General features: G+C 33.0%; 1 protein-coding gene across 14 annotated transcripts in view; it reads right to left on the bottom strand.

Annotated features, from left to right (window-relative positions):
- RALGAPA1 (Ral GTPase activating protein catalytic subunit alpha 1) overlaps positions 1-15029 on the bottom strand; it is a 212644-nt gene that overhangs the window by 179865 nt on the left and 17750 nt on the right. For all 14 annotated transcript variants that reach the window (XM_088796874.1, XM_019750420.3, XM_019750426.3 and 11 more), the window contains exons 2-4: positions 5017-5127; positions 4429-4478; positions 1951-2008 (exon numbers count right to left, since the gene is read on the bottom strand). In XM_088796874.1, the coding sequence (XP_088653000.1) occupies positions 1951-2008; positions 4429-4478; positions 5017-5127 (219 nt within the window). The remainder of the gene's footprint in view (positions 1-1950; positions 2009-4428; positions 4479-5016; positions 5128-15029) is intronic.

The raw sequence follows: 15029 nt of genomic DNA, 5'->3' as shown, positions 1-15029 counted from the left end.
CATTTGATGTCTCCTAGGATAAACTTGTTAGGCTATATTAAAAAGTCCCTACAGGAATTCTGAATGAAAATTGTTATCTTTATACTACCAAGCCTATCATCCATGAATATTGCGTAAGATTCCATTTATTCAAGTCCTTTCTTATTCTTCAATAATATCATCACCATACATTAATCTAATATTTTAAATAACTACAGAATACACATTCTCAAGCACAATGGAACATTCTTCAGGAGAGACTATATTCTGAGCCATGAAATGTCTCAAAAATTTTAAAAGGACCAATATTACATAAAGTGTATTTTCTGACCACAAAGGAATTAAGTTAGAAGTCACAACAAAAATAAATCTGTGGCAACATCAAATATTTGAAAATTTTAAAAATAACACTATTAAAGAAGCTATGGGTCAAAGAAACCAAAAGTGACATTAGAAAGTATTTTCAACTAAATGAAAATCAACTAGAATCACTAATTTTTATTTATACACAAACCCAAAAGGATTAACAGTTTTAGGATTTTTCTGAGTGACAAAGAAAAATGACCATTTATGTATATTCTCAAGTTAGACATTTATTGTTGTATTATTAATCATGACAACTAGATAGCTTAAAGGTCCTATGGAGATTTAAGACTACATTCCTTAGGAAATACAATAAACTTTTGAAGTTCAGACATCTGAAAAAAAGTTTTTTCATATACAACCTTCAAGGACATATTTATGATTATGGAATACAAAATAGGATTTCACTATTCTATCGCGCACCCTCACGTGCTTATTAGCAAGTCATATGTCTTCTTTGGTGCAATGCCTATTCAACTATTTTCCCTATTTTAAAAATGGACTTCTTTGTCTTATTACTGAGCTGTTAGAGCCCTCTACATATTATGGGTACATCATTTTTAGTCTCAAACCTTATATAAAAAAGTTTATTCTAAAAGGTTTTACTATTTTGGATTTTCAGCCCTTGCATCAATATCCCTCCTATATGTCAAAAAATTTTTTTGGTTTTTTGGGGGGGAGTTTATTTCTGGAACTGCTAACTGGGGTGGCTTACAGTTTTCAAGTCTCAGAGAAGATTTCATTTCCTCTGATTAAGAAACATAGAGCCTAAATTTATGCCTCTCTTTTTTAAGAGAAACAAATACAATTTTTACAAATGAACATAAGGGTTATAACATTCTACTTCAACAATGTAGATGTGGTGGCTGTCAGGATATTCCCCAGGAGAGAAGGATCAGGAGAATCACTAACAGAAAGCCCTCACTCACATCGAGACAGTGAACCAAAGCCAGCAATTGCCTATCTACAGACTCCTTTATGAGGAAGGGGAATGCCTTACTATGACGCCTCGAAAGTCCTGCGATTGTTCCAGAACCAGACTCCAAGCCAGCAACCATCTGGTATCAGAAAGTCTGTGATCGCCTGCCTGCGTGGTCTCTGACAGTAATCCACAGCAGGGTTTTCTCCCTCTTCTTCTTTTCAGCCTTGTTTCATGATCTGGGAAACTCTATTTTGACCCTTCAAATGGTAAGCTTAACTCCAGTTCTCCCCCTTTTTGGGGGGAGCAAACTACCAGCTGACACTGCTTGCTTTCAAACCTGGAGCCCACTGCTTTTGCTCTACTTGGCACTTTGGATTTCTTTTCCATTTCTGATTCACAGAGATATTTATTTTGATGCTGAGCCTGTTTTTATTTTTTTATAGTTTTACCATCATTGCTAATGTATTACGAGTAACAAACAGGTGGTGCAAAGAAATCTAATAATCATTTTGACTGGAAATCCTTCATCTATGTTTTTATCTTACATTCCCAGTAAGTCTAGTCTTGTATTATTTATTTTGTTTTTACTAAAGCATAAACTATGAATTCATTTCAAATGACAACGCATTAAAGAGCATTTTCATATATTATCATTTATTTCAAAGGCGAAGTATACAATTACTTACCAATACTATGAAACTGCCATCGCTGATGAATTCTTTCTGGAAGAAGTTGTAAAATTTTCTAAAAATCAGTATGAATAAAACAAACAAAAAAAAGAATGGAAAGCAAAGAATGAGTCCATGTTCTGTGCAATGTGAAAAATTAAAGAGCTTACACTAAGCCTTCTAGAATTTCTTAAGGGAAATACAGTATTACAAATACAAAATAGTCTCTGAGCTAATCTGATAGGACTGGCACTACTGCAGCACTGGCATACTAATCAATATTTGAAAACCCCCCAAAACAAGTCATCCTAATAAAGACTTGGAACAGGAAATTAATGAAATTTATCTTCTACAGTGATGTGGAAAGTTAAGTATATTTCTCCATAGTGATTAAATGCTAACTCTTATATATTTCAAAATGCTTATGTACTATTTGTAGAATTAACTGCATTGTGGATATTACTGATAAGTTTTGCATTCTTTCAGATAATAAGGTTTCTGACATTTTGTCTCTTCAAGTAGTTCTTTCCCCTACGTTGATAAATCTAGGGGAACTATTTTGATTTCACAGAAATCCCATGAAATATTTGTACTGAGTTAATTCTGTGAACCCAAAAGTACTTATATATTATGATGGCTATAGGTATGACAACAATATTTTAAAATTCAGGAGTTAGAGGTTTCTATTAGCTGGGAATAAACACTTTCACATATGACAGTTTCAAAATTTTGCCTTTAATTTCCTTTACATATTGCATCTGTGTGGATTATTCTAGATCCACAGCTGCTTTGCTATGTTGCTGAACTGTGCTCTCAGTACTCCGCTTGCTGAGTGACATCTGTGTGTGTGTGTTGTTATTGCTGCTCTTACTACTATTATTATTTAGAAACACCATTAATTGAATGTCCATAAGGGCCAAACACTAAACAAGACACAGTACATGATGGTATCTTATTAATCCTCACAATCATCCTAAAATGAGAGTTTATTTATCTCATTTGACAAAGGAGGAAATGGGTTAAGTAATGTGCTTAGGTAGAAAGTGGAAGAACAGAGATTCCAACCTTAATATGTCTCTTGCTAAAACGTGCTTCCATACTATTCTGCTCAAAGGATGGTATGTATGCAAGTTTTACACTTCTCTATCTTCCCTTTGATAGTCTTTAGTCCATCTCATACATGAGGGTGATGAAGAAATTACAAAGTTCTTCACAGATAAATGCTAGTCCCACACAAGATACATAAACTTCTCCTTTGCCCTCTTCATATTTTTCCAACAGCTAGCTAACAAGTACAATTATACTTATTTTGGTGTGGAAAGAGATAAAATTACAGAAAATTGAAAAGACAAGTTTGTGAACTACTCAAAAGCATTCCTAAATTGACTATTAAATTATACTTTATAATAAATTAACCCCTTATAAAATGTAAATAAACATGTCTATGTTTTTATGTGGTTAATATAAAGATGAAAGTAATTACGTGCTCTCAACTGCACAGAAAACAGATTATAAATCTTATGCCGTATTACTAATATTACATAACAAGGCTTTTTATTCCAGAAAGAGAAAAATTACTTTATAATTTCTTGATTTTTAAAAAATCATCATTAGTCTGTAAACGTAGAGGTCAGGTATTTATTGTCCCCATTATAAGTAGAAAAACACCAGCACACAAGTTAAAACTCTTTTCCAGAAGATGAAAACCCTGTATCATACCGTGTTTTCCCTGAAAATAAGACCTAGCCAGTCACTCAGCTCTAATGTGTCTTTTGGAGCAAAAATTAATACAAGACCCGGTCTTATTTTACAGAAGACCCGGTCTTATAATCATATAAAACCGGGTCTTATATAATATTATATACATTTGAAAGACAGAATGAAGAGCAAAGAGTTATTTTAAAAGCGGGGGGGGGGGGGGGGGTGTGTGTGTGTGTGTGTGTGTGTGTGTGGCGGGCAGGGGGGAACATGGGGAGAGGGTGCCTTAATTTTTATTAATATGGCAAAAATAAAACACAAATTTTAGCGAAGTATCACATGTTGCTATTTCCTTCTGCTTACTTAGAAATAAAGACTTGTCCCAACCAATCCAAAGTAATGTAGAACAATTTATAAGACATTTAAGACTATTTTATACAAGTTTGCAATGAAAAGGAGTTGAAGCAGAAACTATAAATTCCTTAGGTATATAACAGTTCCATGAAGTTACCCTCTCAGGTAAGAATGTTTGAAATTAAAAAAAAAAAAAAAATCTCTATTTGTGTAAATCTCCCACAAATTAGTACCTATTTTGTAGTGTCAAATGCATAAAAATATAATTCTATCTATAGCTATACATAATAAATCTACCTCAAAAAATAGTCAGGAATATTTTCAGGTTACAAAATCTTGATTCAGTTTTTAAAAAGCACAGCAGATGCACAGTATTTTATTATACACTTTATAGTTCCAAGAATTATTTTTGGATAAAAGAAAGTTAGACTGGCAGGTACTTACCTCAAAAATAAAAAGTATAGCATCCAATTCCTCCCTCTGAGATTTGTGACCTAATTTTTTCAGAAAAATATTTTAAACATTATTATTTTGTCCTCATTATTAATAACCATTTAAAAAGCTTAAAATATTTAAAGCACTAAAGTTTTTTCTCAGTCATTTTGTAATAAAATGTTTAAAGTATATTCTGTTCAATGTGCAAACAGTATCATAGCATCTCTACGCTTTTTCAACAGTTAAATTCAGATTTTACATATTTATGTCTAAAAACAAATCACAATATATTGTGGAAAACTTGAAATGAACTCTGAAAATGTGAAAATGACTGCTCAAACCTGACACATGACCTTAGGGCAAAGCAAAGAAGGCAAGGAAATAGGTAAACCTGACCAGGAAAAAGGCCTACCTTCTAGGCCTTCTTAACGTAATAAGATCAGTACTTCTAACCCATATTGTGAGAGGGGTGTCTAAAAGCTGCCTGACAAAAAGTGAATACTAAAATTCCAATGTCCAAGAGTCTATTTTTAAGTGAATGCATATGATAATTATTAGTAACATCAACATATACCAGGATTGATTTTAACATCTTACCTTTCTGTTTAAGACTAGCTTCAATAGTCACAAAATTCTCAAAGAACACATAATATATATGTGAAAAATGCTGGTCAAAAAACTGTTTAAGATCGATAGATTCTGCATTCTCTGAAAAATAAATGAAAACAGTTTTAGTGCTTACTATTCACATGTTAAATTATATTCAGCAAATATTGACAGTGACAAGTTTCCTTCCAAAAAGTCAAAGAACTGCTCCTAAAACTCTATCCTATTAAAATATCTGAATTATGTATTTATATATCTATATTCTTGTTCTTACAACTTTAGTTTTTAAAGATTTCAGCTTTAATTTTAAAAAGTGATCAAGTCAGGTTATCATAATCTTTGTTTCCTGAAAGAAAACAATGTCTCAGAGAGATTTACTCAAAATCATTAACCAAACCAAAAAAAGACGTTCTATTTTCAATTCAGATACACCTCTCCTAACTTCTCCCCTGGACAGTTTAAAATCAGTATTTCCAATAACATATCATGAAATAATAACATATCATATCTAAAATACATGTATTCAATATATAGGTACCTAAAAATAGGTTTTATAAATAAGCACTGTTAAGTATTACAAAGCTCAAACATAGATAATACTGCTCTAAAAGAACTGTCAGTATAATCTAGGGCACACAAAACTAAACATATAATTGTATGCGTAGTAGAAAGTGTTAGCTACTAAAAACGAAGTGACAAAGTTAACGGCAATTTAGAAATACAAAATTCCTTTCAAAGCTCAATGAGGGGTGAAGGCGGGAAAGAAGAAACGCCTGCGGACATATTATTTGAAAAGACTTTTAAGGACAGGAAGGACGACGTGAAGTGGTGGGGTTGAATGGGAAGGGCATTCTAGGCATAAACAAAGACACAGTGAGGAACGCATGAAGCATGACAGGGGGCAGAAAAATAATTCATTTTGGCTAGAGCTTAGAGCATTTTAATAAAAACAAAACTGAAAAAGTGGCCGTGAGATATGTTGTAAAATGTTTTGAATGCAAACTGAGGAGACTGGATTTATTATTCAAAGCAAAGTATCTATGTAGGTGTATATGTATTTATGTATTTTGTTGTTTGGCTTATTTTCTGGGGGACTGAGAAGACTGAAGAAAAATGGGAAATGGAGAACTTTTATGTACTTCTTACTATTCAAGTTTGTTTTCAAAAAACATATTTCTTTTACAATAAAAAATAAATTTGAAAAAGGCAACTGGAAAAAAAATCAAAGATTTTTTTAACCTGGGAGTGAGATGAAGAATAAACTACTAATTGTTAATAAACTCATGTTAAAAGTAAACCTCAATTAGTTCCTTGGACTGCTTTAATGTTCAATGGAAGATTTCAGAATAAAGTGAAGTACCAACAACATAAAGATAGCACTTTAAACTCTCTTTCGTGTATTATGTTTCCTATGAATATTCACAATAATTCCTTAGACATTTTATATGTGAAATTTTCCAAGAATGTTTCCCTTTTGCTCTGCTCTCCCAAAGGAAGGAAGGAAGGCCCTCTCTTCTCTATTCCCTTAGATTCTCTATATTTCTCTTGTATGGAAATAACTATTTCAAGTGTTTTCTTCTCTTTCTTCCAGGACTAGTCTATAGCTTCTTTAGAATAGAAAAGGTGTCTACCTTAGTCTACCCAAAACCCAGCAGAGTGCTGAGCACATATGTACTCAAAGTGTTTTATTATCAATAAAATATTTTAATTTTATTGTATTCATTTTGTAGCTTGGAAATGTTTAACCTTGGAAAAGACTGCATAACCTACTGACAGGCAAAATAGCATTGCTTCATCTTGACCAGAATTAGAACACCCAGATTCCACGCCTACCTGTAACACTACCTGCGTGACTTTTCACAGAACTAGGAAGAAAATAATGGCTAACACAAACTGACTGTTTCCTATATGCTAGACATTCTTCCAGATGCTTTACAGAAATTAATTCTTATAATCCTCATAGCAAACTATGAAATAAGTACAATTACTATCCTCCCTACTTTACAATGAGGAAACAGACACAGAGAATTTATTTAGCTACTAAGAAGCAGAGTCAGGGATTTCAACTCCACACAGCCTGGATCTATTGCCCATGCTCCTAACACAGAGGTGATATATCTATAAGAAGTATATCTATAAGAAATATATCTATAATATGTCCAGTAATATATCTAAAAGAAAAATAGTGAAAGAACACAAGGAATTTATCTATTATCTGCCTAAAATAAGGAAAATAGTCATCAAATACTAAACCTATTTAACAGACTAATTATTAAAGTAAAAACACATACACTGAGAAAAACAAGAAAAGTATTTTATTTTTCCCACAGAGTAACTTAAAGTAACAAAGGACTATAGAATTAGCATGAAATAGGTTTCTATAATTATCTCTAAATTTCCTGAAATTAATGTTTCCAACATAACTAATGTCTCAGGGGAAAGAAGAAAATGAGAAAAACAAAGCAAAACAAAAAATCAAAACAAAAGTAAACATAAATCAACTCAAGATTTTGGGACATAATTTAGGAGCCAAGATAGTTTCTCTTAATTTCCTTCCCATATTGCATGTTAACAAAACCTGGAAACTACATACACGTTAATAAAAAATACTGGATCAAAACTAGGCTAATTTGTTAGTCACTCAATATCTATTTGTAATGAACAAGTTAGCAAATGAAAATTGTTTTTTTCTTTAATTTATTTTTTTAATTTATTGGGGTGACAATTGTTAGTAAAATTACATAGATTTCAGGTGTACAATTCTGTATTACATCATCTATAAATCCCATTGTGTGTTCACCACCCAGAGTCAGTTCTCCTTCCATCACCATATATTTGATCCCCTTTACCCTCATCTCCCACCCCCCACCCCCCTTACCCTCTGGTAACCACTAAACTATTGTGTGTCTATGGCAAATGAAAATTCTTATAAAATATTTTTGATCACCAATTCACAAAATTTACCTAGTGGTGAAAAACTAGGGGAAGAAACACAAAAAATCTGGATAAAATATAATAAACGGATTTCACTTATTTAAAAACACCTCTCTATCAAACACTAACACAGAAGAAAGGAAAATGAAAAAGGGAAGAAATCCAGAAAGATTATGGAAAAACTATCAATTTTAAACCCCAATACTAAGTCTCATCCTTTCCAAAATGGACCCCTGTAGCCCATTCTGTTTTCTCTTCCTGTGAACGCCTCCATTATTTTTGGTCCAGATGATTCCTAATTATGTCACATTGGCTAGTATTATTCTTTTGAGGATACTGGTTGCTCTTTGGGAGCAGAAAGCATGTTTTAGCTTCTTTTATCTTTCAAATTTTTCATCTAAGGAGAATGTTTTGCATAATGCTAAACTCATGGTTGGCACTTAAAAATAAAGTTTAAGGGTTAAAAATTTCCTCCTATTTTCAGAAATACTTGTTTGATTTGCACTGCTCATAAAGTTATTTCCTTAAAGAAATCAAATAAATATTTCAACCACAAATTCAGGTTCAGGTTTCTGAGAATTAAAAAACTGACTCAGGTTTACGAATGCTTTGTAGACATTTGGGAATACTAACTTTAAGTAGCAAAATAGTTCTAGACTTCATTTAGTTTCCACAAATAAAATTTTAGCTATTTCTTTAGGGTCTTTTTATGAATAAGCTTTAAGAAGCTAATTGTAATACACGTATTTTCTACTACATATTTTTAAGACATTTTAGCATGACAACAAATATATAATTAAAATTTTAAAGTTCAGAAGCCAGTTTTCCTGATTTTAAATTTCAGATATAAAATATTTCGTGATAAAACATCACATAATCTGAATTCAACAAATGTTCAGTGACATCATTCTTCTTCCTCATCTATTAAACCAAAAAAAGTCCCCATTTAGAACTTTTGCTCAAATGATGGCACCATAATAACCAAATCTGTGACATGTATCACAAGTAATCTGCTTCCAATAATACACCAAACGTTGCAAATTATTGCCTTAAAATAATCAATAATGAGCATGGAGCCAATAACACCGTGGATTGTCCTAACACAAAATACACTCTTATTGCAAACACACAGAAATACTGGATAAAAATAAATAATACAAGGTCAAAAAAAAAGGGGGGGGGGAGAAGGAAGTAATAAGAAGAGAGAAAAGCAGACAAGGAGGAAGTTCGATGGAGGAAGAGGGAGCCCGGGGAAAGGATGGTAAGAATGTGGGATGGAGAAAGAGGAGAAGGATTAGCGAAAAAACATGGAGGAAGGGGGAATGAAAAGGAAGTAAGGATGAGAGCAGGGGAAAGTAAGAGGAAAGAAATACAGAAATGGAGTATAAAATATAAATACTAATACAGAGTCAAGCACAAATTAGAAGAAAAGGGGAAGAGAAATGTAGAAGGAAAAGAGAAAGGAGAAAAAGACAAGAAAGAGGAAGGAGGGGGGTAAAAACACACAAATAGGCTGAATAAATTATAAATACATCTTTGACTCTAAAAAAGGGGGGGTACAATGGGGAAAGGAGAAGAAATTGAGAAAAGGGAGGAAGAGAAGAAAGGACAAAGAGAGGAAACAGAAATAATACGTTGGAAGACAAAATTGAAGCTAGTACTCAGAATGGGACACGGGAATAACAAGATGAAAATTGTAAAGACAAACATAACAGACTACCTGAGATGTTTCAGGAACAAAGGAAAATGTAAGCAATATTCAAAGAAATAATGTCTGAGAACTATCTAAAATTGGTGAAATATGTAAATAAATCTTCAGACTGAAAAAGCATATTGAGTCCAAAGCAGGATGAACACAAATCCACACATGGACATATCCTAACATCAAAAACAAAACAGAAATATTAAAACAAGCAAAAATTACCTACATCCAAATACCAAAATTAATAACAGGCTTCTCATCAGACCAAAGAGGCAGGAGGACAACACAATTTTATATTGAAAGAACTAACGGAAAATAATCATCAACCTAAAATTCTATACTTAGCTAAACAACTGTTCAATACCACAAACATGAAAATGAACACAAGGCATTTTCTAACATACTTATAGTTTAACATTCAACAACCCTCACTCAAAGAACTACAAACAGTGTATTTCTGAAAGAAGAGAAACTCACATGGGAGAGCAAGAAATGAGGGGCAAAGATGAGTAAAGAAACTGGTAAATATATGGGTAAACCTAAACGTATCGGTATGCAATTTTCCTATTGGTAACTGTCCTGTTTTAATTCATCAAAATAAAGCTAAGGACCCTTCTCCTGTATAAATGCTTAAGATGTTGGTTTGATTTCATCTTTCAAATATGTATTATTCATTAATCCTTCAATATGAAAAGCAAGAAAATACAAATAACAAAAGTCCTGCTGGAAACCACACTAAAAACCTACTAAAATTTCAAAGCAAGCAACATAGTTTAAGATATGTAGCTTATCTCTTTATCAAACTGATGTTTCAAAATAACTGCACAGAAGCTCCTGAGATATGATTATAATCACATGATAGCAAGATAATAATTCCTAGAACTAAAAGAACAGAACATAGAAAACTAATAAAATGATCAAGATCTCAAAGTAATTATTTTTAAGCCTCATACATTTCCATACCTATAAAGTAAAATCAATCAATTCAATACACTATATCACTATAAGGGTAAAAACCCACATCATATTGTCAAGAGACACAGAAAAAGCACTTGACAAAATCCAACATCCTTTCATGATTAAGATACTCAAAAAGTTAGGAACAAAGTAATTTCCTCAATCTGATAAAAGGCATCTATGAAAAACCCACTTCATATTGACTAGTAAAAGACTGAAAGCTTTACCCCTAAAAACATGAATAAGAAAGGATGTTGCCCTGCCACTTTTATTCAATACCATACAAGAAGTTCTAGCCAAAGATATTAGGCATGAAAAAGAAATAAAAGCCACATGGATTGTAAAATAAATAAATAAATAAATAAATAAGCATTGCACCTCTATTCAGAAGTGACATGATCTGTATATAAAAAATCCACACCAAAAGAGTCTATAAGAGCTAATAAACAAGTTCAGCTAGGCTGCAGAATACAAGATATATTTCTATTCACTAGCAATGAATAATCAGAAAGTGAAGTTAGAAAACAATTCCATTTACAACAGTATGAAAAGAATAAAATACTGGGAATAAATTGAACAAAAGAAATGTAGGATTTGTACAATGAAAACTATAAAACATCAGTGAAAGAGATGACAGAAGACCTAAATAAACTGAAAGACATTCTGTGTTCATGGATAGGAAGACGTAATATTGTTAGATAGCAATATTCTACCAAATACATCTCAAGATTTAGTGCAACCTCTATCAAAATCCCATGTGGCTTGTTGCGGAAATTGACAAGCTAATCGTAAAATTCACAGGAAAATGCAAGGGATCCAGAATAATAAAAACAATCTTGAAAACGAACATCAACAGGCATACCTTCAGTTATAAAATAAGTCATGGGGATATAATGAATGCACAGCATGAGGACTACAGTTAATACTGTAGATCTTAAAAGTTCTCACCACAAAAATTGTAATTATGTATATGACATGTTAACTAGATTGTGATGATTATTTCACAACATATACAAATACTGAATCATTATGTTGTATGCCTGAAACTAATATAAGGTTATATTTCAATTATACCTCAATTAAAAAAAAAAGCTGAAGAACTAAGGCTTTCCAATTTCTAAACTTACTGCAAAGTTACAGTTATCAGTGTGGTGGTGGGATAAGGTGGTGGGATACAGACAGTGTGTTGGTGGGATACGGATAGACACATAGATGAATGGAATATAACTTAATTAGAGTCCAGAAATAAACTTACACTGATAGTAAAATGATTTTCAACGAGGATATTAAGACAACTCAATGGAGAAAAAAATAGTCTTTTCAACAAGTGGTGCTGGGACAACTGGATATCCACGAGCAAAAGAACGAAGTGGGACCACTGCCTTATATCATATACAAAAATTAACTCAAAATGGACCAAAGGCCTACATATAAAAGCTAAACTTATAAAACTCTTATAAGAAAACACGATCTTGAACTTATCAGTTGTTTATTAGATATGACATCAAAAGCAAAAGCAACAAAAGAAACAATAAACTGGACTTCATCAAAACTTGAAACGTTTTAGCTTCAAATGACACTATAAAGAAAATAAGACAATCTACAGAATGGGAAAAAATTATCAGAAAATTGTATATCTGACAAGGGACTAGTATTCAGAATATGTAAAGAATTCTTAGAACTCAATTATAAAAAGAAATATAACCCAATTAAATATAGGCAAAGGATTTGAATAGATATATCTCCAATTATAAAAAGAAATATAACCCAATTAAATATAGGCAAAGGATTTGAATAGATATATCTCCAAAAAGATACACAAATGGCCAATAAGCACATGAAACAATGCTCACTATAATTAGCCATAAGGGAAATGCAAATCAAAACCACAATGAGATATTACTTCCTATTCACTACGATGGCTATACTCAGAAAGATGGACAATAACAAGTGTTGACAAGCATGTGGGGAAATTTCAGTCTTCGTACAATGCTAGTGGAATATAAATGATATAGCTACTTTGGAAAAAGTTTGGCAGTTCCTCCAAAAGTTAAATATAGAATTATCATATGACCCAGCAATTCAACTCCTAGAACAGTAAAATGTGGCCACACAAATGTTCATAACAACATTATTCATAATAGTCAAAAAGTGGAAAAAGAAAATATATGTTAAAACAACAGAGAATAAAAGCAGAATGAGTTAGAATGGAAGAAGTTAATTCTAAACACACCGTACAGAACACGCTTCTCAAACTACCAATGAAGGACCAGGTTTTTTTGAAATTCCAATTCATCATGAATCAATGCTTTACAATAAATGAAATACTAGAAAACAAAGTGAAAAGCATCTAGACTGGTCTATACCCTACTGAATAAGACAAGTCCACTAATCAATGCTTGGATGTCACAGCATTGTCAAACTGAGATGAGCTTCTCAACACCACAATTTCTATACTTAACGTGTTACAGACGTGTAATAAAAAGTTGGTAAACTAGTACCAGTCAGCAGATTGCACTTTGAATAACAGTAACACTGATTGGGAAGGAATGATGCAAAGCTTCGGTGTATAGGCTGAGTAGCCTTGAAGCAGGTACTAGAGGTGAATAATCTGTTCCTGCTATGAATTCACCAATAAAACCAGGATTTCAAAACGTAGAATTGTTACTGTATGCAGAAAAGCTACAGTAAGGAGGTGAGGTCATTCCTAAGAACTAGATTTTGGTGGCTGAGAACAAACGCCATCTTGCCTCTCAAGGTGAACTTTAGTGAATTATAACAGATTATTTTATGAGCATTACCAGCAGGGAAAATCTCCACCCCTGTATCGCCATGACAGTTCTAACTAGAGCCAAGTAAAGACAAGAGAATGCCTCCTCCAGACAGGAAGGAGTGGTCAGTAAGGACCTGCCTAGGAATGCCTATAATGTGGCACCCCTAAATTTCAAATATTTTGCACCCTCATTTTGAGGATAATAAATTCCTAAGTCCCTTTGTTCTTGGGTGCAGTTGCTCTTCTCCAGGCCTGCTCACTCCCACCACCTTGGGAGTGTACTACCTATTTCTTTTAATAAATTCACCGCTTGCTCGGCTTATTTGGTGCGTCCTTCAATTCTTTCCTGTGATGACACCAAGAACCCGTTTTCCGGCAACAGAATGATGCAGCCAGAGAAGTTACATAATCTGTACTTCCCTAAATCCTCATTAAAACTTGGTCACCAAATCTCAGAAGTCATCTCCCCACAGTATGTCCTTTCAACACTCATTCCTTTCTATTCACCTTGCCATTAAATCATCATTTCTAGGGTAAGGCCTGACATACTTATTTTTTTAAAGCTCATTAGACCATTGCCTTCCACTTTCCTGCATTCATATCTACGCTCTTACCATTACCTTCACCCAAACTGCTCTTCTATTACTTCTATTTACTGAAATTCTAATCACCTTTCAAGGTACAGCCCAAAAGCTCCTGCCCCATGAACCTTTCTCCAAACCCCTCCTCTAGATCCAATCCTTCTCTTATATTACTAGGTTGGTGCAAAAGTAATTGCGGTTAAAAGGTTTAAAAAAAAAAAAAAAGGCAAAAACCGCAATTATTTTTGCACCAACCTAATAATAACATCTTTCATATTTGACATGATTCTTTAATTATTCCATCAACTCCTTTACTCCTTTGCAATTGCCCAAAGCCCAGCAAAGCACTCTATATAGTTATTATTCAAATGATTGCTTAGATCCATCATTTTCAGATTTTTAAAGAAATGGAAGCACAGATGGATAATTATTTTTCTTAACGACATTTTAGAAGAAATGACATGTTTATAAGAAACGGCTTATAGTAATAAACAACTCGCCTCTAGATGGCCCTAAGGACAACTGATAGAAAAGGAAAGATGACTGGGAATCTTGAAACTACTGATTTAAAAGAATTCAGACAATAACAACAAATTTTTGGTAACACAAACACAACACTTAGTAGCTGTGATATTGTGTTTGAGGAATGAGTGAAGAAACAAGATCGATTCACCATAGCCAAGCTAACAAAATTACTTTAAGTTAGAATGGGCTGAAACATGAGTAAGAGATTTTATTTTACTTTAGCCTGAGCCTGAGGACTTAAACCTTCGAACTTTTCAGTTGTGGATCAATGCCTGGAGATATATATAAATACAATACGTAATCCTCTGAAGAACTTAGTAAAGAACGTTCAAGTAAAGAACTTAGGAAAGAATGTTCACGTGTCTAGACCACCTGACATCCATTACCCAGACTAGTGGTCATCTGGAAGATTACCATCTCAGACCAATCCAGAGGCTAAGAATGCAGGACTGATTCTTCTCAAGAATGTATTTTTTACTATAATAATTCTCAACTTTTTTCTTCAGAACACTCTGGGTGATTTGCAAACCTT

Source organism: Rhinolophus sinicus, chromosome 3 (genome assembly GCF_057876585.1).
Source record: "Rhinolophus sinicus isolate RSI-liver-muscle chromosome 3, RSI-T2T, whole genome shotgun sequence".
NCBI classification, from domain to species: domain Eukaryota; kingdom Metazoa; phylum Chordata; class Mammalia; order Chiroptera; family Rhinolophidae; genus Rhinolophus; species Rhinolophus sinicus.
Note: the sequence above shows the minus strand (reverse complement) of the source record. Positions and strands in the feature narration are given on the sequence as shown.